The sequence below is a fragment of the Schistocerca gregaria genome, chromosome 2 (genome assembly GCF_023897955.1).
Source record: "Schistocerca gregaria isolate iqSchGreg1 chromosome 2, iqSchGreg1.2, whole genome shotgun sequence".
NCBI lineage: Eukaryota > Metazoa > Arthropoda > Insecta > Orthoptera > Acrididae > Schistocerca > Schistocerca gregaria.
The window spans coordinates 956,667,556-956,693,796 of record NC_064921.1 but is presented as its reverse complement, the minus strand read 5'-3'; the positions used below and the strand labels follow the sequence as shown (position 1 = coordinate 956,693,796).

General features: G+C 42.5%; 1 protein-coding gene across 1 annotated transcript in view; it reads left to right on the top strand.

The window, feature by feature from the left end:
* LOC126335434 (ras-like protein family member 11B) overlaps nucleotides 1-26,241 on the top strand; it is a 355,291-nt gene that overhangs the window by 82,511 nt on the left and 246,539 nt on the right. Inside the window, exon 3 of the mRNA XM_049998715.1 lies at nucleotides 3,713-3,769. Within this exon, the coding sequence (XP_049854672.1) occupies nucleotides 3,713-3,769 (57 nt within the window). The remainder of the gene's footprint in view (nucleotides 1-3,712; nucleotides 3,770-26,241) is intronic.

Here is a 26,241-nt window from a genome sequence, read left to right as displayed (position 1 = left end):
CAGCACCAGTGTGTGGGAATCCATTCAGTATTTATTTACTAGAAACACCTACCCTACAAGTAACCAGAATTTTATGCCAAACTTATCTGGCTTGCTTTAAATATATTGTGTGAATGGGCATCTTGCTTTAGACGGCAAAAGTTGTTCGTCAACTGTAAGATAAGGTTGTGCTTTATAGCTAGACGCACTGTTATATATGAAAGCATTCCAAGTATCTGAGACCAAAGCAAATTTGTCAGCCTTGACGCGTTCAGATCTAGTGAACTTGGTGTCAAACCTAATATAGTCCATTATTTCGATAACTCTGTTTCGTCCCGTAGTTTGTCTGAAAAACGGAGGACTCCATTCTGTTGACCATAGGCTTTTGAGAGCAAAATTCTTTGTCCCATACACTCCTCTTGCATACATTATGGCGACAAAAGCATCCAGTTCTTCAGTGTCTACTGTCCAGGAATCGTCTTGTGTTCGACGACGAGCCTCAGCTTCAGTACAGTGCTTGATGTGGCGCATCATGGAAGCACTGAAAACTAACCGCCAAGCACTAAGAAGTTTCCCACTTTGAATTTTCCTTTTAGCATATTATGTTGACCCTGAGCTCTCCCGCAAAATGTTATGACTTTGTAGGCGACCTGAAAACATATGACAAAGGAGCAGTATTTTTAGGACGTGTAATGTACTGATATTATATGAGTATATCTCTTCTTGTAATTTTACAAACTAAAACTCTACACAAAGAGCAGAAATATTACTGACCTGTATTAGAACCGACTGGTACAATTTTCCACGCAATCCCATCTTTTGCTGTTTCTTTTTCTTCCGTAGCTTGCCCAGTATCAGTTTTAGACTGACTTCCCGGGGAAGCAAATGTTGTCTGGGTTGTTGATCTTATAGAGCTAGAATTTGGAACATCAGATGGCATGCTGGATGTAGAAGCTTCATATTCCCCTAAATTTAGCGGAAAACAGTCCTGGACTGTGTTTACATCATCATATTCCTTGCACGAATCACATTCTTCATCTGCACACATTGGAACTACTAAACTTTCTTCATTGACCTCATCGCTGTCGGAAAACTCAAATTCTTCACCTAAACTTTCATCTTCTATTTTTCTCAGTTCTGCTAGTATTTCAGCGTCTGTTAGCCGCTTCTTGTATTCGTAGCTCATGACTGCAGGGACGACTCTCAGATACCGTTACAACAGACAATAACTGAAATTCTTGATTCAACTAACCAACAATCAGCGGTGGATTGAATGACATTGTTGTCGCATATTTGAACAACAAAAGGACAACAGTTGATGTGATTTCATACGCAATATTGCAAAGAAGTAGCCTCTAAACGCAGAGACTTGTTGGAGGGGCCAAACTGGCTCAGAAAAAAAGTGAAAAGATCGAAAAGGGGCCAATTTGGCCCCTCGGTCCTTCTAGTGTTAATTTTGTCCATTATTCTCCCAGGCAGATTTCGAACAATTCTAAATGCAGTGGATTGAATGACACTGTTGTCGCATATTTAAACAACAAAAGGACAACAGTTGATGTGATTTCATACGCAGTATTGCAAAGAAGTAGCCTCTAAATATAGAGAATTGTTGGAGGGGCCAAACTGGCTCAGAAAACAAATGAAAAGATCGAAAAGGGGCCAATTTGGCCCCTCGGTCCTTCTAGTGTTAATTTTGTCCATTATTCTCCCAGGCAGATTTCGGACAATTCTAAATGCTTCTCCTCTTTCTTTCTTTCTTAATAACCAGTTTTCGGAGTTATGTGCAACTATACTTCAAATACAGTGTTTTGTAAATCATTCCTCAGATAAATTTACATTCCTCTTGCATTCAGTAATCCCTGCCTTTTTCTAAGTGCTTTATTTCCACTGACTACCTTTGTTCTTATTTCTGCGGTGCACATTTCATCTGCATTACGTGGTGGTATGCACGCTCAAGTTCCTGCCCCTTTAGTGTTATACTCGTCTTTCCCGGGCTCTCTGTCGTTGCTACGAGGGTGTGCTGAAAAGTAATACTTCCGAATTTCTTATGTCAAAAAGTAACACTTTTATTCAAAGACTTTGTTAACATTTCTCATCTTTCTTCTTCATGTCTACACATTTACATCTCAATACAGTCACCATGGCAACGAAAACGTTTATTCCAACGAGAGTCCAGTTGGTTGACGAAGCAGCGCTTCGTCACTATCAAAGAGAAGTCCTCGAAGGTGTTCTTTACATTTTGTAAACAGATGAATATCTGATGGCGTCGAGTCAGGACTGTCTGGAAGGATCATTATTAACAGTGAACGCAACGCACTGGATTGTTGCACATACCGCAGCGTCCGTATGTGGTCGTGCGTTGTCAAGCTGAAGCAGAGGGTGCTCCATGTGCAGATGAGCTCTTCGAATTTTTCGTGCTTTCAGTTTTTTTATGTTCTCTTACGCACTGACGTGTTTGCGTGTTTCGCCGACATGTTGCAATCTACAGTTCGGAGTACCCTAGCGGCAGAGGTTTGCAACTTGCGTCAGCGAACCGGGGAAGACGACCGAGTGATACGCACGACGTGTAATACTGCAACCGATATTTAGAACAGAATAAAAAATTCGGAGGCGGTACTTTTCAGCACGACCTCGAAATTTCATTACTTATTGGTATCAAACTTTAACTTCTCACGTCTGTGCCTGTGAATGTAAGGTCTTAACGAGCTAACTAGCCCTCCATGTCTTTGTCAAGAGTTGTATACGTACCGGTTTGCTTACTTTCCGCATCTGTGATCACACTCATATCGTTTCTTGATAATGGGCATTATTTTACAGTTAAATCAATTGAAATCTTATTTTGTTTGAAATTTTATTGCCGCAGCCATATCGCCTAAAGTCCACCTTACAAAAATACTATTAATCTTTATAATTCCGAGGAACTTTTCACCAAAAAGAGAAAATACTTATTATATCGAGAGACAATAGAAATCAAGCGATCTTTCACCTTAGAACTGCCGAAACGTTCCTTAATTGAAACGGTCGCAAATGCGTGTCTCTTCTAGCAGACTACAAACTATTTTTCGTTTGTTTAATAGTCTCCATCATTAACAACCACTAAGTATACACAGAACGCACGAGGATCTAGTAATGCCGTGTCCATGCGTCATAAAGTATTAAATACTTAGTTATGCCTCTTAACGTTGTATGCAGTTTACCTATACTTGTTAGCCAATAGTTCTCAATTCTCGTTACACTTTCAAGAAGAATAGTTCGATGTTTCAGGAACGACATACAGTAAATTGCCGAGTGGTGTTCTGCCGGTTATTTCCGCTTTATTACCTAATGTCAGTAACACAAATTATTTAAAGTGTTGAAATTTGCCAATTGTCTAGATTTCCCTACACGATCTTACTTAATTACTCCTCGAAGGAATCTTACTTCACGTTGAAATTACTTCTGTTGTAATTGATACATTCACCCTTTATACTTTAAGCATATTCTAATCTCAAACATAAATTGCTTATAACTGCTTGTTTGAACTTCACACAATGACGCGTCAATCAGTCTAAATTATACCTAACTTTTATCATTTTTGACACACAGTTGATTGAGTTATGATTATTTTCGTAGTCGTTATTTGATTTATGGCAAACTTTCAATATGGTCTAGACGCTGCGAATATATACACATCTATATGGTGGACCTACAGAAGTTCCCCCTGGAAAATTAATCTTTGTCTTTCGTGTTTCAGCTTTGACGGTGCGATTTTTGACGAGGCGGTTCATCGGCGAATATCGTTCAGATACTGGTGAGTCAAGCTTCAGATTTAAGCAATGTTGAACGACACAACCTTGCATCGAATAACAATAATAATGATAATAATAATAATAGAGTGCAGAGGAAGGCAGAAAACTAATCTACCAGACTAGTAGAAATACAAAAGTAGAATTCCTCGGTGAAATCTCTGAGACTTCTCAGATACATACAAGTGTTCGACAAGGAGTCAGTCTCTCCCTTCTGCTGTTTCATTTGGTCTGGACTATCGGAAAATGACATGAACAGTATAAACGTCTGCAATTCTGTATACAAAGTCAATATTAAACGCAGAGTCTTCTCTTATGATTTAGTGGTAATTACCACGGCTAAAGATCAAATTAATACGCCACAGAGAAACTACACAAGATGGATGCAAGGTCAGACATTTGCATATTTGAGGAGAAAATTCACTGCTTGAAAAAACTCCATCGAAATAGCAGGAAAGCTCCACTAAAAGTGGAATATGGGACGATTCTACAAGTGTTTCTCTTCAAATGCCTTGGGGAGATACAACGGCCTTCAGGATTGAAGAGGAGAGAAATTATATAGAAAGCCACGAATAAATAACATTCATAATCCTATTTAACCTCCACAACAAAAAAGTATTATTCGTAATGTGAAATTTTACCAGAAACGCTGTATGTATCTGGGACCATATCTCCTGGAGGGTACGCCAAAGATGCAGAAATTGAGAAATATTCTGAATATGTTATTAATTTCGCTCCGTAAAGACTGTCCTCAGATGTGTCTATACACAGTTCGTTAATCACTACGCCAAACAACACCCAATAACGTCTTTGACAGAATCAGCTTGCCTTAGCAACTGTGCATGTGGTACTTAAATTTTGTGTACGTGCTGCAAAGCTCGTTTGGCGTATTACTGTGGCTGTACCACTTTTACATATGCTGACTCGATATTATTAACAAACTGTGTGTAGTCATCCCTAAAAATAATACATACGGACCGAAATTAGTAACCTGATCTATAAGAATTTTTGTGATCCGCACCTGCAATAAAAATACATAATTGCAGATTTACTTCCTAACAAATTCATAGGTCAAAAGAGAAATTTCCGAGCAAAAAATAACAAACTGTTCACACATGAGAGGGAGAACATTCTTTTCTTAAGTTTTTGCGTGGTACTGCTGGAGATAATTTTCGCAGTACCTGCCAGCATTAACCCAGTACTAGCTAGCGTTACGCTGATACACACGACAGGATTGGACGTTTACTGGGTTTTAGACTACAGTGAGCTTCTATAATCTTGTTATGATCGTTTAAAGATTGTTGAACATTTGTTTTTCATTGCCATGTTAATAGTTGTGAGAAGTAGTACATGACTGGCAACAAATGGGGACTGAATTAAAACATTCCCTAACGTTTTTCGAAATCGAATGTCCCGTGCGTCCAGCTCCAACTACCATTCCGCGTTCAGAGTCTGTTCATTACAGTCGTGCGGCCGTAACGACATTGGAGACCGTTTCACATGAAACACCTGAACAGAAACGACAGCTACGCTTCGCTTCGGTTGGTTGGGTGAGCAAACTAACCTCGTCTTTGGAAGGCTTAGTACCGAAGTGCTTTTCCTAGAATTCCTAATGGAGTGGTTTGATGGAACCTAGCACTGTGGATTGGCCTTGGGTTTCATGTACGGGCCAGCTGCGGTAGCCGAGCGGTTCTAGGCGCTTCACTCCGGAACCGCGCGACTACTGAGGTCGCAGATTCATGGATGTGTGTGATAGCCTTAGGTTAGTTAGGTTTAAGTTGGTCTAAGTTCTAGGGGACTGATGATCTCCGATATTTAGTCCCATAGTGCTCAGAGCCATTTGATCCATTTTCTCATGTGCGGGGTGATCCTCAGGTGTTGCGGATTATTACTCGCGCAGCAGGTCCTTTCAACGCGTAGACTGTCGGTGGTGATGCTGATGGCCCAGACCACTACAGAGTGAGGTGGCGCAGTGCTTAGCATATTGGACTTGCATTCGGGAGGACATGGGTCAAACCCGTGTACGGCCATCCTGATTTAGGTTTCCCGTGATTTTTCTTAATTGCCGGGATGAATCCTTGGAAAGAGCGCTGCCAACTTCCTTTCCCATCCTTCCCTAATCCGATAATTGACCTCGCTGTTTGGTCACCTCCCCCAGATCAACCATGCAACCAATCCAGACCACTTGAAACCTTCCCGTCTCCTCTATATCTCTTTTGTTACGCAACCTTCCCTTCTACAATAACCTATGAAACCTTCCCTTACGATTTCTATCTCTTGCTTAATAATAACAAATGAAATCTTCCCTTTGAAATTAATTCTCTTCCTCAATAATAATAGGTGCAATTTTCGCATACAAATTTAAATGCTGCTTATTATAAGTGATTTGCTGATTATTTCGACGAAACATAGAATGTGTCGTCGTTGTGGCTCTCAGTCGTTACCTACAATAACCCAAAACTTACCTTTTTTACTGTTATTGGATCGCCGTCTGACTGCTACATCGAACTGCGACATGAATATACTTACTCTGGTTTACAATACTCTATTAGCTGCTGGTGGGCTGTCGTAATAAGTGGCTGTATTTATTACCAAAGCTGACGTTATTCTTTAATAGCAAAGCAGACGGTTTTCTTTAATTCATTTTATTGACGTTACGTAATTCATAGTTACACTTTTTCTTGAAAACAATAAAATTTTGCAAAGTCTTACTTTGATGGTTTTTGGGATGGATTATAATCAGTAATTCAATACTGCTGGCAAAAATTAATTATATTCTGAAAACGATTCTTCAAATATTTACTGTTGGTAATGAAAAGATTTTACAAACGTTCAAATGGGACTTAATTTTTACAATAATCTTACAACTAGCACTGCGCAAACAAAGCTTCAGTAGTCTTGAGTTTCGCAAAGAAAATAATTCAATAATATTAGTTCCTCTTATGATAATAGTTAACTGTTGTCTCTGTACATACGTTTATAATCTTTTGTAAATCATAGCTGGTGGCTGGCAGGCACACTGCTCCTATCAATCTCTCGCTTCAGACCTGCTACCGACTCGCATAACATCCCACTTACTACTGACTTCCTACAAACGCTTAAGTGCGGTCTCTCCCGCCAACAATGCTTTCTGGTGCAGACAGTCTCTGCTACCATTATAAAACGTATCAATGCGCGGTCTTTCCCGCTCTTTTCTTAAAATGTATCCATACGCAGTCTCTTCCGCCCTATTTAAAATTATATCAATGTGCGGTCTCTCCCGCCAACAATACTTTGGTGCAGACATTCCCTGCTACCACAATTATTTTCAAAATGACAACTATTAATTATTCCTACTTAATCCTATTAATAAAACATAAACATCTTTCATCAATTGTGGTTTGACAATAGACAATAGAAATATACACGTCTTATAAGCACAGCGCCGTTTTCAGTGCCTGATTTTGCACGCTTTGGAGGTCGGCAATGTGGGAGTGAGCAGTATTCCTCCACACCACAGCCGCGTACTCAAACACTGGTCGGACCAGCGTCAGGTATACCGTAATGCCATGGCGTGGGGGAAGCGTCAAATCAGGGTTAAGGAGGGGGTAGAGCACCCGTAGGCGCTCCACGGCCCTGTTTCGGATTTCACCGATGTCCGGTAGCTTGGTAAACCTTTGGTCAAGTTTGACTCCGAGATTAGCGGCGGTCTAGATCCACGGGATGGAGCCTCCCGCGATGGTGACCGAGAGGAGATTGGGTATTTTTGGGGTGAGTAGACCAGACAGCGAGGTCATCGGTCTCGTCGGATTACGGAAGGACGGGGAAGGAAGTCAGCCGTGCCCTTTCAAAGGAACCATCCCGGCATTTGCCTGGAGAGATTTAGGGAAACCACGGAAAACCTAAATCAGGATGGCCGGACGCGGGATTGAACCGTCGTCCTCCCAAATACCAGTCCAGGGTGCTACCCACTGCGCCACCTCGCTCGATTGACAGGGAGGAGAGCGGCGGGATTTGTTTTCTGGCGAAAAATGACAGCTGCATCAATGCACTGCCCTTTTGTAGCTTGTGTACGTGTTACTACGGCCGTCTGCAAATGAGAATAATGCTATCCCATGACTTTTGTCACGTAGGTACCTGTACGCTGGCGCTCTCAGCAGACCGCTGCTTACCTCACAGCTATTCGCCGCTACAGCACGTGGCTGCCACAGAGATCGGCCCTAAGGCGCGCCGTGTTTACGCCGTTTCGCGAGCCCAGGCCGTCCCAGCCCCCGGTCCAGCTGCCGGCGCTCTTTGTACCTCTGCGTCCCACGCCCTCCCCTCCACGCGTCTATACTTAGCACGTGCGCGCTCCCCGTATCTCCGATGCGTACATCTCGTGACGTCAGCTGGACAGAAACTGCCGCGCCGGAGCCGTTTTGGCCACCACAACAAATAGTGGAGGCTAATTCTGAAATGTAGCTTTAGGGGTAATTCCTCTCGGTTCGGACGTACCGCAGGCCGCCCCAAGGGCACCGGTGCGGGAAATTCATTCATGCTGGTTGCCTGTGAGCGCTGTCGACCCCGTCTGCAAGGTGCTGTGTGACATCTGCGAGTACGCGTCTCCGCTGCTACTGCTGGGACGGTGCGTAAGGTCGTAGCGTTCTTTCGTAAGTTAAGCATTTTTATTTAATTTTTTTAATTTTACGCGTCTACTTCTGTAGGCCAAATTGAGGAGCAAATCCCCAAGGTCATGGAATGTGTCAGGACATGAAATTACGACATAAAAATAATAACAGATGAAATACAATGTTAATCAACCCAAAAAAGACAAGCTGTAAGTTTATTTAAGCACAGTCCACAATATACATGGTGTCCGAAAAGTCTTTCCCTGATTACATAAATAGATAACTCCAGCTAGAAGTAAGATACAAATATGAAACTGGTGTCTAATTGTTTACAAACTATAAAATTTTTCTTCACATACCAGTAAACTTACACATGAGTACCCTTGGTAGCACGTAGCACATCTAGGCGATATGCAATTTCCGTCCACACATTAGCCAACATCACTGTATGGATCGATTCAACGACAGTGGTTATCCGTTACAGCAGGGTTTCAAGATCTGGTACACGTGTTCCGTAGACCTCGTCCTTGACATAACCCCATAAAAAGAAGTCTAATGGGGTTATGTCAGGAGAGCGTGGAGGCCAAACCGTTGGCCCATCACGACCAATCCATCGCCCATATCGAGATAGGCACGGACGTCCAAACCCCAGTGAGGCGGTGCACCGTCTTCCTGAAACAAGACATCGGGGTGTTACTGAAGCTGCTGAGGAACAGCTCACAGTTGCAACATGTCCAGATACACTCCAGATGTGATGCTAGCCTCATCGAAGAAGAATGGCCCGATAATTCGATCGTGCAATAACGCACACCAAACATTCACCTTTGGACTGCCTCTGGTGCACTCCATGACCTCGCCAGGGGGTGTGAACCCCAAATGAGCACATTATGGCGATTAACTACTCCACTGACAAAAAAGGTCGCTTGGTCAGGAAAGGCAATTCGTCTGAGATAACCATCATCGTACTCAATACGTGATAGCATTTCGACCGCAAAGTCATATCAACGTGTAGTGTCATTGGGCAGCAAGGCCTCAACGATTTGCACTTTGTATGCACGAAACAATGAACGTTTGTGTAAAATGCCATAGAGAGAGCTTTTTGGCATATGTAATTCACGTGAGGCCCTGCGCACCGATTTCTTCGGACTTCGCAAAACAAGACTGCCTTACAGCTTCCACCCTGTCTGCTGAGATTGGTCTACCAGAGCTCGGAAGGTCAGCAACCGATGCTGTGTTCTTGAACTTCTCACACCAGGCTTCAATGCTCTTGGCATCAGGCGGATTCCTTCCAAATGTTGTCTGGAAGTGTCTCTGCATTGTGGTTGGTGATCGTGTCTCATGGTACCACTGGACACAATGTGCCTTCTCCTGATTGGTTAACATGGCTTCTTGGGCACTGCACCTCATCCACTACTTGCGTACTGCGAACCTAAAACAGAAAAAAAACTTTGATAGTTGTAAACAATTCGGCACAAGTTTCATATTTGTATCTTACTTCTAGCCTAAGTTATCAATTTATGTAATCAGGGAAAGACTTTTCCGACACCCTGTAACATAGGAATCAACTTAATTTTTCAAGAATTTCCTCAACAGAATAGAAGGAATGACCCCTGACGAAACTCTTCTGTTTCGATTTGAAAGCGCTTGGGTTACTGGTAAGATCTTTGAATTCTTGTGGTATCTTATTTAAAATGGATCCACGCCTTTCTGCCCAAGAGTTAAGAAAGTGCGACCCAAATGCAGATTGGATTTCTGCCTAGTATTAACTGAGTGAAAACTGCTAACTCTGGAATAAGCTGATATTTTTAACAATGGAGGTCTGTAAAGAATGTACTATATATTGAGATTCCAATGTCAGAATACCCAGACTAATGAACAGGGGTCGAGAAGAGGTTCGCGAATTTACACCACTTATTGCCCGAACCGCCCGTTTCTGAGCCAAAATTTTCTTTTGAGAATTGGAAGAGTTACCCTAAAAATACACTCCTGGAAATTGAAATAAGAACACCGTGAATTCATTGTCCCAGGAAGGGGAAACTTTATTGACACATTCCTGGGGTCAGATACATCACATGATCACACTGACAGAACCACAGGCACATAGACACAGGCAACAGAGCATGCACAATGTCGGCACTAGTACAGTGTATATCCACCTTTCGCAGCAATGCAGGCTGCTATTCTCCCTTGGAGACGATCGTAGAGATGCTGGATGTAGTCCTGTGGAACGGCTTGCCATGCCATTTCCACCTGGCGCCTCAGTTGGACCAGCGTTCGTGCTGGACGTGCAGACCGCGTGAGACGACGCTTCATCCAGTCCCAAACATGCTCAATGGGGGACAGATCCGGAGATCTTGCTGGCCAGGGTAGTTGACTTACACCTTCTAGAGCACGTTGGGTGGCACGGGATACATGCGGACGTGCATTGTCCTGTTGGAACAGAAAGTTCCCTTGCCGGTCTAGGAATGGTAGAACGATGGGTTCGATGACGGTTTGGATGTACCGTGCACTATTCAGTGTCCCCTCGACGATCACCAGAGGTGTACGGCCAGTGTCGGAGATCGCTCCCCACACTATGATGCCGGGTGTTGGCCTTGTGTGCCTCGGTCGTATGCAGTCCTGATTGTGGCGCTCACCTGCACGGCGCCAAACACGCATACGACCATCATTGGCACCAAGGCAGAAGCGACTCTCATCGCTGAAGACGACACGTCTCCATTCGTCCCTCCATTCACGCCTGTCGCGACACCACTGGAGGCGGGCTGCACGATGTTGGGGCGTGAGCGGAAGACGGCCTAACGGTGTGCGGGACCGTAGCCCAGCTTCATGGATACCCCAGGAGCAACAGTGTCCCTAATTTGCTGCGAAGTGGCGGTACGGTCCCCTACGGCACTGCGTAGGATCCTACGGTGTTGGCGTGCATCCGTGCGTCGCTGCGGTCCGGTCCCAGGTCGACAGGCACGTGCACCTTCCGCCAACCACTGACGTCAACATCGATGTACTGTGGAGATCTCACGCCCCACGTGTTGGGCAATTCGGCGGTACGTCCACCACCCGGCCTCCCGCATGCCCACTATACGCCATCGCTCAAAGTCCGTCAACTGCACATACGGTTCACGTCCACGCTGTCGCGGCATGCTATCAGTGTTAAAGACTGCGATGGAGCTCCGTATGCTACGGCAAACTGGCTGACACTGACGGCGGCGGTGCACAAATGCTGCGCAGCTAGCGCCATTCTACGGCCAACACCGCGGTTCCTTGTGTGTGTCCGCTGGGCCGTGCGTGTGATCATTGCTTGTACAGCCCTCTGGCAGTGTCCGGAGCAAATATGGTGGGTCTGACACACCGGTGTCAATGTGTTCTTTTTTCCATTTCCAGGAGTGTATAATACCATTCGTCGTAAGGGTATGAAAATAAGCAAAGCTGACCGCTTTTCGTGTCGAACTAAAACTTACTTTAGATACCGTTCGAATATAAAAACTGGCAGCATTAAATCTCTGAACGGGATCCTGAACGTTGGCTTTGACAACGGATACACATATCAAAGAATTTAATCATCAGTAATAGATTTTCCTTCACTGTTTACAACATTCAGCCAGCTCTGGGGTAACTTTTTGGTGATTCCGCGACTGTAGGAATCACGCGGTCTTGAGGCGAAGAACTCGTCGAGTCATGTTTGGGACACATTTTCATTTGGAAACAAAGTTCGTTGTAGGTTGTTCGACAGAGAGCGGGAAAGGTGGAAATCTGAGGACAACAGTACGATGGAGAGTAAGAGTGGTCAGTGATGCTCACAAGGTAACTGATGACTAGCAAACAGAGATGTACGTATGGGCAGTCGCTGACTTGCATGATTTTGGATTAGAGCATGCGGCACCCACACACCTGAATTCTGAAACTTCCCCATTGCATGCAAATGCACGATTCTGGAATGGCGGCAGCTCTTCGCATTTCTCAGTTCTCGAATAAAGTGATGCGGATCCAGAGGATGAATGCGTTTAAACGATTTTGATCAAACCTCTGAGATCCTTCTGAACGTAGAGAGTCACCAATGTCGAAACGATCCTTCTTAAAACGATAAAATGATTTTCTTGCCGTCTTCTGTCCAGTTTCTCTATTCCTATACATGGCACAATTGCTTCTGCGTGCCTCCGCTGCTGTCAGCACTCTAGTGATCTGAAACAGAAGAACTCTATTTTCTACCCTTCACAGCTCCACTCACTATCCCCATACGACAAAATGACGATATGTAGACTCAAATAGCAACGGTGAACTACAAACAAAAAATGGCTTTGATGAATAAACCCTTATCTACCGGAAAACCAACATGCAAAAATATGTTGTTTAAATACACTGGTGTGTTATACTTAAGGATAAGAGGAATTTTCACATGCTGTAGCACTGGCAAGGAACATACGAGACTGTGCTGTAAAGTATCAGCTCCAAAATTTTAAACCTGTGTAAGTAGGCTGTTTAGGTTTTCTTATTGGTAACGCCACATAGCGCTCTGTATGAAAAATCACTGGCTGTGCTGTGCGCAGTCTTTGGCTAGTTTGCATTGTTGTCTGCCATTGTAGTGTCGGACAGCGGCAGCTGGATGCTAACAGCGCGTAGCGTTGCGCAGTTGGAGGTGAGCCGCCAGCAGTGGTGGACATGGGGAGAGAGATGGCGGAGTTTTGAAATTAGTAAGAATTGATGTCATGAACTTATATATATATATATATATATATATATATATATATATATATTATGACTATTAAGGTAAATACATTGTTTGTTCTCTATTAAAATGTTTCATTTGCGAATCTTTTATTTAGCTGGCAGTAGTGGCGCTCGTTGTATAGCAGTAGTTAGAGTAACGAAGATTCTTGGTGAGGTAAGTGATTTGTGAAAGGTATAGGTTAATGTTCGTCAGGGCCATTCTTTTGTAGGGATTATTGAAAGTCAGATTGCGTTGCGCTAAAAATATTATGTGTCAGTTTAAGCACAGTCGTGTACAATTTTTCTAAGGGGATGTTTCACCTGTTCTCAATATCGCTAGAGGATGACATGTCATGCCTATTTATCGACCGACTTCCCCCCTTCCCAGACTCAAATTGCAACCGTCTACCACTAGAGTCTTCGAACTGCAGCCTGTAACATACCGGGACGCCGACAAAACTTTCCGAACGAGTACGTTGAGTGTGCCAATTTCAAGGTGCTGCCGAACGCTCATAAACAATGTGACTTGGGCATACGGTACGTGTTGTCAGCGTAATAATATTATCGTCTGTATGTGGCTCTCACATCACACTGTTTAAGAGATGGACGAGCGTAAAATCCCCACACTTACTCTATTAAAACGCACATTTGCTCCTTTTTCCACATGCTAGTCATGCCATTCTAACTCTAGTGTACTAGTACATAAATAAAACCTTCAGTATCCCTGGACAAGTTATAAGGCAAAAAGGAAAGTATCATTTCCAGTCAACAAGGAAGTCGGCATATAAAAAGTTCCGTTACAAATAGAGAGATACAAATTTACAATAGTTGTTCGCAAAAGATAACAATTATTTTATCATTCTCATTTTCATAGAATGTCTTAAGGCCGTTCTTATTTTATCACTGTTCCTTTTCACCAGTAGAATCTTTACAACATGTGGATTACTAAACTTAAAGCAAGAACGTGTAAAACGTCATACCGCAGGTAGTGAAAGCTGTCTTGTAGATTAGACGAGTCGAACACACTCCTCAGAAAGAGCGCATTTATATGTACAAAAACAGACACTGTCCGAACAAGCGTTGAAGACCCAACGGTACCTAGTGGCCCCGTGTCGTACATTGCATCGAATAATATAGAATATACTTTCATTAAACTAATAAGGATGTATCAGAACCTGTTAGAAAACGCGAAGGCTAGTAAAAACATTATTGAATCCAATGAGACGCCATTCAGCAACAAATCAGCCGATACTTTACAATTCGCCGACTCCACTCATTACGCTACACCAGCCTTGAATGGATTACGTCAATGCCGTGCATATTACCGTCCCCTGAAAGCTTTAATCGTAGATATACCATTAACTAACATTTAACTGTAACAAATAGCAGCAAGAACAATGCATTTTTTATCTAACTTCGGTGTACCGTTGCCTAGAAACGGCGTACTTTCATAATACACAACTTACAATATTCTTTACCCACCAATATGACGTTTCCTGTCGTTTTATGACAACAGTTCAGATTAGATTAGATTAATATTTGTTCCATAGATCATGAATACGACACTTACACTTCGTAATGATGTGGAACGTGTCAGGTTAATGAAAGATGTCTGTACAAGATATTACATTACACAAAATATTGCATGACACTAATGCGTAAGTTTTTTTCCCTCCCTTAGTTTATATCTAAAAATTCAGCCAATGAGTAGAAGGAGTTGTCATCTAGAAATTCTTTTAATTTATTTTTAAATGTTGGTTGACTATCTGTCAGGGTTTTGATGCTGTTTGGTAGGTGACCAAAGACTTTTGTGGCAGCATAATTTACCCCCTTCTGTGCCAAAGTTAGATTTAACCCTGCATAGTGAAGATCATCCTTTCTCCTGGTGTTATAGCTATGCACACTGCTATTACTTTTGAACTGGGCTGGATTATTAACAACAAATTTCATAAGTGAATATATATATACTGTGAGGTTACTGTGAGGACCCCTAGATCCCTAAATAGATGTCTGCAGGATGACCGTGGGTGAGCTCCAGCAATTATTCTGATTACACGTTTTTGAGCAATGAATCCTTTTCTACTCAATGATGAATTACACCAGAATATGATACCATACGAAAGCAGTGAATGAAAGTAGGCATAGTAAGCTAATTTACTTAGATTCTTATCACCAAAATTTGCAATAACCCTAATAGCGTACATAGCCGAACTCAGACGTTTCAGCAGTCCATCAATCTGTTGCTTCCAGTTTAACCTCTCATCAATGGACACACCAAAAAATTTGGAAAATTCTACCTTAGCTACAGACTTCTGTTCAAAGTCTATATTTATTACTGGAGTTGTGCCATTTACTGTACGGATCTGTACATACTGTGTTTTATCAAAATTTAAAGAGAGTGTGTTTGCTGAGAACCACTTAATAATTTTGTGAAAAACTTCATTTCCAATTACATCACTTATTTCTTGGTTTTTGGATGTTATTACTATACTTGTATCATCAGCAAAAAGAACTAACTTTGCATCTTCATCAATATGGAATGGGAAGTCATTAATGTATATCAAGAACAGTAAAGGACCTAAGACCGAACCCTGTGGGACCCCGTACTTGATAGCCCCCCAGTTTGAGGAATCAGCTGTTGTATTAACATTACATGAACCACTTATTTCAACTTTCTGCATTCTTCCAGTTAAGTATGAATTAAACCATTTGTGTACTGCCCCCCTCAAACCGTAATGATTTAGCTTATCTAAAAGAATTCCATTATTTACACAGTCAAAGGCCTTTGAGAGATCACAAAAAATACACATGGGTGATGTCCGGTTATTCAGAGCATTTAATATTTGATCAGTGAAAGCGTATATAGCATTTTCTGTTGAAAAGCCTTTCTGAAAACCAAACTGACATTTTGTTATTACTTTATTTTTACATATATGGAAGGCTACTCTTGAATACATTACTTTCTCAAAAATTTTTGATAGAGCTGTCAGAAGAGAGATTAGGCGATAGTTGTTGACATCCGACGTATCCCCCTTTTTATGCAATGGTTTTACAATGGCATATTTCAGTCTATTGGGGAAAACACTCTGCTCCGAAGAGGTATTATATACGTGGCTGAGAATCCTACTTATCTGTGGAGAACAAGCTTTAAGTATCTTGCTGGAAATGCCATCAATTCCGTAAGAGGTTTTACTTTTCAGTGAGTTCATTATTTTACTGATTTCAGAGGGAGAGGTTCGTGGAAATACAGTTGTTTCAAACTGCACAGGTATGGCCTCTTCTATTAGACGCCTTGCCTCTTCTAGTGAAGATATAGATCCTACTTTCTCCACAACATTTAAAAAATAATTATTGAAAATATTACCAATTTCAGATTGTTTGTTAGTACACTTGTCATTCAGTTTTATGGCACTAAATACTTCCTGTGCTCTTGGTTGCCCTGTTTCCCTTTCAATAATATTCCAAATTGCTTTAATTTTATTATCAGAGTTACTGATCTCAGAAATGATACACATGCTTCTGGACTTTTTAATAACTTTTCTTAGTACCGCACAATAGTTTTTATAATATTGAACAATTTTGGGGTCAGTACTCCCTCTTGCTGTTATATACAGTTCTCTTTTACGGTTGCAAGATTTTCTTATTCCTTTAGTTAGCCAAGGTTTTTTATATGTTTTCTTGGAATTATGTTTCACTGTTTTCTTGGGAAAATAATTTTCAAATACCCTTAAAAATGTATCGTGAAATAAGTTATATTTCAAGTTTGCATCGGGTTCCATATACACTTCATCCCAGTCTAGCTCCTTTAGGCTTTCCCTAAAGTTTGCAGTATTTATATTGTTAATTGAACGCACTCCTTTGAAATTCTGATTTGATATACTGCATGGAGCTATGCCATGTACTGTAACTAGCTGTGCACCATGAACTGAAAGACCATTCTCAACAGGATAAGCATCTATGTCCTTAAACTTGTCTTGGTCTATAAAAAAGTTATCTATCAATGTCCTGCTGTTGTTTGTTATCCGAGTAGGAAAATCAATGACGGAGCTCAAATTGAAAGAACTGAGTAATACTACAAGGTCATTCTTCCTATTACACTCTTTCAGGGAATCAACATTGAAATCCCCACAAATGATAATTTGCTTCCCCCTGTCTGACAGATAGCACAACAAAGCATCCAAGTTTTCTAGAAATAGCTGGAAATTCCCTGAGGGGACCTATACACTGTTACAATTATGAAAGTGCCATCATTTAGTTTTAATTCAGTGGCACATGCTTCCATATGTTGCTCTATACAAAATTTTTTAGTTTCTAAATGTTTTGCGCTGTGGAAGCTTTTGACATATATGGCAACTCCTCCTATCATCATATTATCTCTACTTACATGTGCAGCTAATTTGTACCCATTGATGCTAACCTTTTGCATATCAGTGACAATGTGATGCTCAGACAGGCCTAGTACATCTATTACATTCTCAGTTTCTATATCTTCTAAACAAAGCAGAAGCTCATCAATTTTATTCATCGATCCCCCAATATTTCGATGAAATATACTAACATTTTTCATTTTACATCTGTGAGTATCTTGAACTTTTTTAACATCTTTAGTACTTGCCTGGCAGAGTTTCCCACCGGACACTGATCTTACACTAAAAAAGAGTTTCCACCATGAGATGTAGTTCCTCCCCCTTTAAATTTCCTGCTATCAGCCCAGCCAGTTTACCCTTCCCCTTCTTGTTGAGGTGTAGGCCATGTCTAGTATAGTCCCACCTACAGAGTGAATCAACAGGAATCATACCAATGTGTGACCCTGCATCAGATCCAAGTAGCCGTTCCAACTCCAAATCAACTCTCCTACAGAAGAGCTCAAATGAGGCCGGTCGTGGCGCTCCAGAACCAACACAAACCCAACACTGGTATGACTCGATACCGATGCAATATTTGCCAGGTCACACTCTATGCTGTACCCCGGATCTCTGTCAATACTGTTGCCCGGCCCACCCACAATAACCACGGTATCTTCCTTAGTAAAGCCTCTACATAGTGAACCTAAATCCTCTGTAACCTGCCCCAGTCCAGCACTAGGTTTGAAAAAACTTGTGACCTGGTATTCTGACCCTAATTCATCCTGCAGAAGTTGCCTCACACCCCTAGCATGCGAACTACCTAGCAACAAGACTTTCTTTCTCTTTGCACACTTCCCTACCTTCTTATTCAATTTGCTGCTGAAAGCTTGTTGAGCCCTGTCTACATCTATTTGTGTGAGAGCCTCATCAGTTTCCGACTGAGGCAACAGGTCAAACCTATTTTGTACATTAATAACAAAGCTGTCAGAAGAATTTCTTGGCCTGTTCCTTATGCCTGTTGCCACTTCCCACCCCTGTTTACCCTTCTCCCCCCTTAACCTGCACAGTTCTCGTCTAGCCTCATCTAACTCAGCCTGAAGGGCAGCAATTTTCCCCTCCTGTTCCACAATCTTTCTATCTCTACTGCATAGCCTACAGAACCACTGATGAGTCTCGCTCATTTTCCCAATTCCCACGCCACTACAATCTCCCCAATGAAAAAAGTTACTACATCCATCACACCAGACCCCGGAGCTAACGATTCTACGGCACGTCAGGCACTTTACACTCATGGTGCAAATCGATTTTAGTGACAGAAAGACAATTAAGTTACCGGAAAACAATGAAAATACGTGTACAAAAAATTAGGCCTACTCGCGACAATGTAAACAATGGTTCAGAAGTTTCTTACTGGAAATTACTTAAGAGATGACTATACTCTACAGATATAAAGGGGCAGCAAACGTATTTGGCACACTAAACTATCAGTAAATGCACTTAAAATTGTGGTATGAAGTTTAATCTGAAAGCTCAAAAGTTCGGCCTGGCCGCGATATGTAAACAAAATGAACTTTGCGTGATCACTGTGAAAATACGCGAATAAGACAAAAACTTTTAATGGTACGCTTGAAGAGCACTATAATTAACGTAATAAATTAGTTTAAAGTGTTACAAAAAGTTTATTACTACTAAAATTACTTATCTTGTACGGGAGCTGTGACTCAAACGTCCGTATAGCAGGCGCAGGGCAATTAAAGATGCGTTTTCGAGAGATCCTCAATTTGTGACGCTTAGAAACGTCATATATGCATACGGCCTTCAACTAAAAACTAATATGGCTTCTCGCGCCTCGGTATTGTAGAGAGGACATGCATATGACGTAGTTGGCGTTCTATCATCCCACCGTGTAAGTAGGCTGTTTAGGTTTTAATGTTGGTAACGCCACGTATCGTTCTGTATGGAAATCACTGACTGTGCTGTGTGCAGTCTGTGGCTGGTTGGACTCATTGTTGGAATATTCGCTTGTGTAGTGTTGGGCAGTTGGATGTGAACAGCACGTAGCGTTGGGCATTTGGAGGTGAGCCGCCAGCAGTGGTGGATGTGGAGAGAGAGATGTCAGAGTTTTGATAGGTTTATATATATATATATATATATATATATATATATATATATATATATATATATATATATATATGATGACTTTTAAACATTATTAACATCAATACATTGTTTTCTGTCCATCAAAATTTTTCATTTGCTAACTATGCCTATCAGTAGTTAGTGCCTTCAGTAGTTAGAATCTTTTATTTCGCTGGCACTATTGACGTTCGCTGTATTGCAGTAGTTCGAGTAACGAATATTTTGTGAGGTAAGTGATTCATGAAAGGTATAGGTTATTGTTAGTCAGGGCCATTCTTTTGGAGTCAAGTCAGATTGCGTTGCGCTAAAAAAAATATTGTGTGTCAGTTTAGTGATGATCAGAATAAGTAAAGAGAGAACTGTCTGAGTACGTTCAGTTTTACTCAGCTGTCTCTGTATCGAATAACGTAAATGTTTACCAGCACAGTAATTCATAATTTTTATAAGGGGACGTTTCAACTGGTGAACGTTCAAACGCATATCCAGAATACCTGTCATGGTAGATATTGCTCTTTACTTTCGGAAACACTCCCCAACGAGTTCTTTTTTCCACGCTATGACGTCAGAACTCGGCACAATCAACGTTAGAATGCACAGTCCGGCGGCGTTGTTGACCGGTGCGTGAGAAACAGCGTGCTGTAATAGAGTTTATAACCGCAAAAAACGGGCCTCCTATTCAAATCCATAGAAGAATGAAAGCTGTACATGGTGATGATTGTATCAACATCTGTGATATGTGAATGCGGGTTGTTGGTGGTCGTAAAGAAGGAAACTGTGGTGCTAATCTCATCGTCTGCGACAGAGCACGAATGGGACTACCGGGAACGGCGGTCGAAGAGACTCATCGGAATTGGGTTGATGAATTTATCGGAGAAAATCGTCAGTTAACGTAGACAGAGCTAGCAGATAAGTGTGCCATATCACGAGAGCGTGTACAGGCCTTCATTGCAGACTGCGGTACCGAAAACTGTGTGCATGGTGGGAACCTCCAATGCTCGATACCAACGTGAAACAGAGGAGACTGGACATCTTTCAAGAATTAGTTTTACATTATGAGCGTGAGGGTGATGACCACCTTAACAACAGTGCGACAGGTGGTGAATGATGGGTATACTATTTTTACCCCGAAAACAAGAGAGCATCAGTAGAGTTCCGCCTCAACGTATCACCGACGCAAAAAAAAAAAAATTCAAGACCATGCCATCAGCAGTCAGAGGCATGCTCACAGTGTTCTAGGATGTTCGAAGTGTGATGCATTTGTAATTCATGTCTCAAGCAATCACATTAACTCTACAAGGTACTGCGACACGGCCGGCCGTCGGAGCCGAGCGGTTCTAGGCGCTTCAGTCTGGCACCGCGCGACCTCTAGGGTCGCAGGTTCGAATCCTGCCTGCCTCGGGCATGGATGTGTATGATAGCCTTAGGTTAGTTAGGTTTAAGTAGTTCTAAGTTCTAGGGGACTGATGACCTCACATGTTAAGTCCCATGGTGCTCAGAGCCATTTGAATAATTTTTTTACTGCGACACCGTCAGAAAATCGAACATACGAATTCTAAGAGATCATCCACGCATGTTGCGCCCTCCCCTTCACTATGACAATGGCAGAAACACACTAGCGCTGCGACATCTGTAACAAAAATGGTTCAAATGGCTCTGAGCACTATGGGACTTAACATCTGTGGTCATCAGTCCCCTAGAACTTAGAACTACTTAAACCTAACTAACCTAAGGACATCGCCCACATCAATACCCGAGGCAGGATTTGAACCTGCTACCGTAGCGGTCGAGCGGTTCCGGACTGAAGCGCCTAGAACCGCTCGCCATAGGGGCCGGCACACCTGTAACAATGCGGTGCTTTGGGTCACTGTCATTGATCATCCGCCATACAGTGACGACTTGAATCCCATCCGATTTTGGTTTTTTTTCCAGAACTTAAAGTAATCCTTCGAGGCCTTCACTTTCATAGTGACGAAGCGATGCAAGCGGAGGTGAGCTAATGGCTCCGTCGACGAAGTGAAACAGTCTACAGTGACGGTATCAACAAATTAGTGTCTCTTTGCGAGAAATGTTTTCGTTGCCAGGGTGGCTATGTTGAGAAGTAAATATGAAGATACGAGGAACGAAGGTGTAGAATGTTAGTAAATTTGTGTCATTTAAAAAGCCTTAAGAGTTTTGACACAAAATATTCGGGTGCGTGATTTTTCATTATTCTCTCGTGACTTGGATCATACACAAAACTGCTGCAGCACAGTACAGCACAGACAGAAGGTGACTAAAAGAAATACGCGATGAGACTAACGGAAATGACACTTTCATTCAAAGACAGCAAGTACACAGAAGTCACCGCAGTTTATATACAACTATATCTACACATATACTCCGCAGGCAACCGTATGGTGCGTGGCGGAGGGTACCTGTACCACTACTAGTCATTTCCTTCCCTGTTCCACTCGCAAAGAGAGCTACGGAAAACGACTGTTTATTTGACCCCTTACTAGCCTTAATTTCTCTAACATTACCTTCATGGTCCTTACGCGCAGTTGGCGGTAGTAGAATTGTTCTGCAGTCAGCCTCAAACACTGGTTATCTAAAATGTCTCAGTGGTGCTCCTCGAAAAGAACGTCGCCTTTCCTCCCAATGTTCCAATGTGTGTGAAATCTTATGGGACTTAACTGCTAAGGTCATCAGTCCCTAAGCTTACACACTACTTAACCTAAATTATCCTAAGATCAAACACACACACCCATGCCGGAGGGAGGACTCGAACCTCCGCTGGGACCTGCCGCACAGTCCATGACCGCAGCGCCTGAGACCGCTCGGCTAATCCCGCGAGGCGCCTTTCCTCCGCTGATTCCCATTGGAGTGCCCGAAGCATCTCCGTGATACTTGCGTGCTGTTCGAACCTATTAGTAATAAACCTAGCAGCCCGCCTCTGAAACAATCGAACGGTACACAACAATTAGTGTCCTATACGCGGTCTCCTTCACAAATGATTTACACTTTCCTAAAATTCTCCCAATAAACCGGAGTCAACCATTCGCTTTTCCTACTGCAATTCTTACATGCTGACACCATTTCATATTGCTATGCAGAGTTACACCAGATATTTAATCTACGTGACTTTGTCGTGCAGCACATTACAAATTCTGTGCTCGAACATTGTGGGTTTGCTTTTCCTACTCACCCGCATAACTTACATTTTTTTCCTACTTTTAGTGTTAGTTACCATTCATCGCACCAACTATTGTTTTTCTTAAGTCACTGTCCCCTGGATATTAGAAAAGGTGAAGCATTGTACTTAACAGGGTGTGTGGTAATAAGGACGGCAATGCATGTTCTGCAAGGTGCTCCCGCATTGACCACACATTTGGTAAGGAGTTCTTGTAATAAGGCGTAGCGTTACTCCACCAGTACTGCTAGATGGTTGTTGATGCATGTGACCGTACTGCAGTACGTCACGCCAACACGTGTAGCACGTGCTGGACGGGAGCCCGTGTTCGGCGAAACGGGCAGGCCGTTCCATTCGCCGAACATGGAGGAGCTCTTGGCTCGAGAGGATTTTCGCACGAATGGACCGGCCTGCGCATTTCCCCGATTTAAATCCCACCGAGCACGCGTGGGCTGTATTGGCGAAAACTACGGTGTGTTCAAAAAGTCTCTTCTCAGTGCCGTATGATTGTTAGACGCGGACGCGCGTGCCGTATGCCGCAGTGAATATACGGAAATGAAACTCAGTGAAATACTAGTTATTAATTTATTGAATATTCATTTTTACATACAAATTTTCACATTAAATGTTGAAAGTGTCCCCCCTGTTGTTGAATACACAATTCAATTCGTCTGATTATGTTTCCAAACACAAGCTGTAACATTTCTTCTGTAACAGAAGCAGTGAAAGTGGACATTGCAGTTTTCAATTCATCATTATAGACAGTTGCTTTCGCTGGACCCAAGAAGAAAATGTCAGGTGGTGTTAGGTCAGGCGATCATGGAGGCCAAAGTCGCTATGAAATTATGCAATAACCAAAAACATCAGCAAACAGTTTACGTTGAAAAGCGAGCTGTATGCGCGGTTGCACCATCTTGTTGAAAATAACCGTTCAGTATTTCACTTAACACAAGTTTTCCTATTGGGTACAGAATATCACTGCAGTATCATTGTGCGTTTATTGTTTCGTTGAAATATATGGGACCCACAATCCGACGTCTAGAAATCGCAATCCAAACTCCTATTTTCACATAATGATGTCGTTCCTCGTGAATACTCAATGGCTTTCCAGTGCTCCACATACGAGAATTTTGCGAGTTCATGTACCCGGATAAATGAAACCACGCCTCATCAGTGAAAAACGTTTCATTAAGAATATCCCTTCCATTTTGCTGAAAGAAATTTTTAAACCATTGACAATAATGCAGTCTCTAGTCATGATCAGTATATTTCAGTTCTTCCACGACTGTCACTTTGTATGGGAAAAGTTCTAATTTTTTCCTTACAGCTGTGTGGGCCGTTCCGACACTAACATCGACTTTCTGGGCGAGTTTTCCTACTGACTTGATCGGACTCATGGACATTTCATCGGAAATATCGAATAGTTTATCGTCAGACAAAATGCACGACGACCACTTCTTGGTGCATCTGTCACTGGACCCGTACTTCGGAATTTGTTAATCAAATCTCGGACAGTATCGCGATGTGGGAGTGTTGTCTCCGGGAAAAGTGAATTAACGTCTGCGTTACGAAATTTGCGTTATGGGGACGTTCGTTATCATGAGAGAGCAGCAGCACTGTCGCAGTTTTCCCGGACGTTTTGCCTTAATTGCCCGTACGTATTCTTCGTTCTTTGATAGACATCTGCCGTTGCTTGTCCTTCGGCAGGTCATGATTGGACGCATTTCATAATAACGTCGCCCTAGTTCACGTATCCGCATTTATTGGACTCCCGTCGGACAGTCACGAATGCCACATTAATCCCTTGACTACATATCGGTGATTATACACGCTCTACGGTACACCAACGCCCTCAAACGGCGGCTGTTCGATCCCACTCATATAACCATGCACGCATGTCCCAAGAAGATTGCTTGGGAGGAAAGACTTCGTCCGTGTGACTAAGCATCGGTTTCACATACTTCAAGGCCGCTGATAGTACGAAGGTAGTCAAATGAAAACCTTAAATCTGTAATAACAAATCGAAATTTCGCACCGTTATCCTGTAAGTTGGTAAGCGTGCTACAAACAGCGTGCAGAATGACCTGGAGGTGGCAGCACATTGCAGACGCACACATACCGTCGCAGTATCGGCATAAAGATGGCCGCCCCACTTGCGACTTGCACCAGGGAAGAACAGCGTTCTGTTATTCGGTTTTTGCATAGTGAAAGTGTGAATCCTATTGAAATTCATCGATGAATGAAGGTGATGCATGTTTGTCACAGCAGCAAGTCTATGAATGGAGCAGGAAGTTTGCAAATGGTGTGACTTCAGTGGAAGATGCTCCTCGTCAAGTCAGACAGAACGAGTTGTGACTCCACAGAACATTGCAGCAGTTGAAGCCATAGTGAAGGAAAACAGCAGAGTGACACTGAATGACATTGGAGCATGTTTACAGATTAGTCAAGGGTGAGCACACCACATTGTGCATGATGTGTTCCAGTTTCACAATGTGTCTGCAAGGTGGGTGCCACGGCAGATGACTCCTGAAATGAGAGAACGAAGTATTGATGCTTGTGAAGATCTACGGCGCTTTGAACAAGAAGGTGATGGTTTCCTTGCTAGAATCGTTACTGGGGACGAAACCTGGGTTCACTTCCACCAACCGGAAACGAAGAGAGCGACCAAGGAATAGCGCTATTCCACATCACCAAAACCAAAGAAGTTCCGAACCGCACCATCAGCAAGGAAGGTTATGCTGACTCTCTTTTAGGACGAAAAAGGCGTCATTTTAGAGCATTACATGCCTAGAGTGACCACTGTCACCAGTGCATCATACACAGATCTCCTAAAAAACTATCTGCGGCCTGCAATCAAATCAAAGCGACGTGGATTGCTGTCAGCAGGTGTCCTTTTGCAACATGACAATGCAAGGTCCCACACTGCCCGTACAACAGTTGCAACAATCACAGACCTGCATTTTGAGTGTCTTTCTCATCCACCATACTCAACAGACCTTTCCTCAAGTGATATCCATATGTTTGGACGGCTCAAAGGCGCTTTGGGAGGAAAGAAGTTCCTTTCTGATGAAGAGGTACGCCACGCGGTGCTTGACTGGTCGCGCGGACTACGAAAAGCATTTTTTTCTAAAGGAATTCATGCACTTTGTAAGCGCTGGAGGACTTGCATTGAGCGCGAGGGAGATTATGTTGAAAAGTGATACAGCTTTATATAAATATATAAAAAATATTTAAAATTTTCATTTGACTCACCCTCGTATGATGTTGAGCGCCCTGAAACCAATATCATTATCATCATCATCAACGTTATCTGGCAACATACGGGCAACATTACAAGAGAACAGTAAGCAAAAAAAAAAAAAAAAAAAAAAATGGTTCAAATGGCTCTGAGCACTATGGGACTCAACTGCTGTGGTCATCAGTCCCCTAGAACTTAGAACTACTTAAACCTACATCTACATCTGCATGACTACTCTGCAATTCACATTTAAGTGCTTGGCAGAGGGTTCATCGAACCACAATCATACTATCTCTCT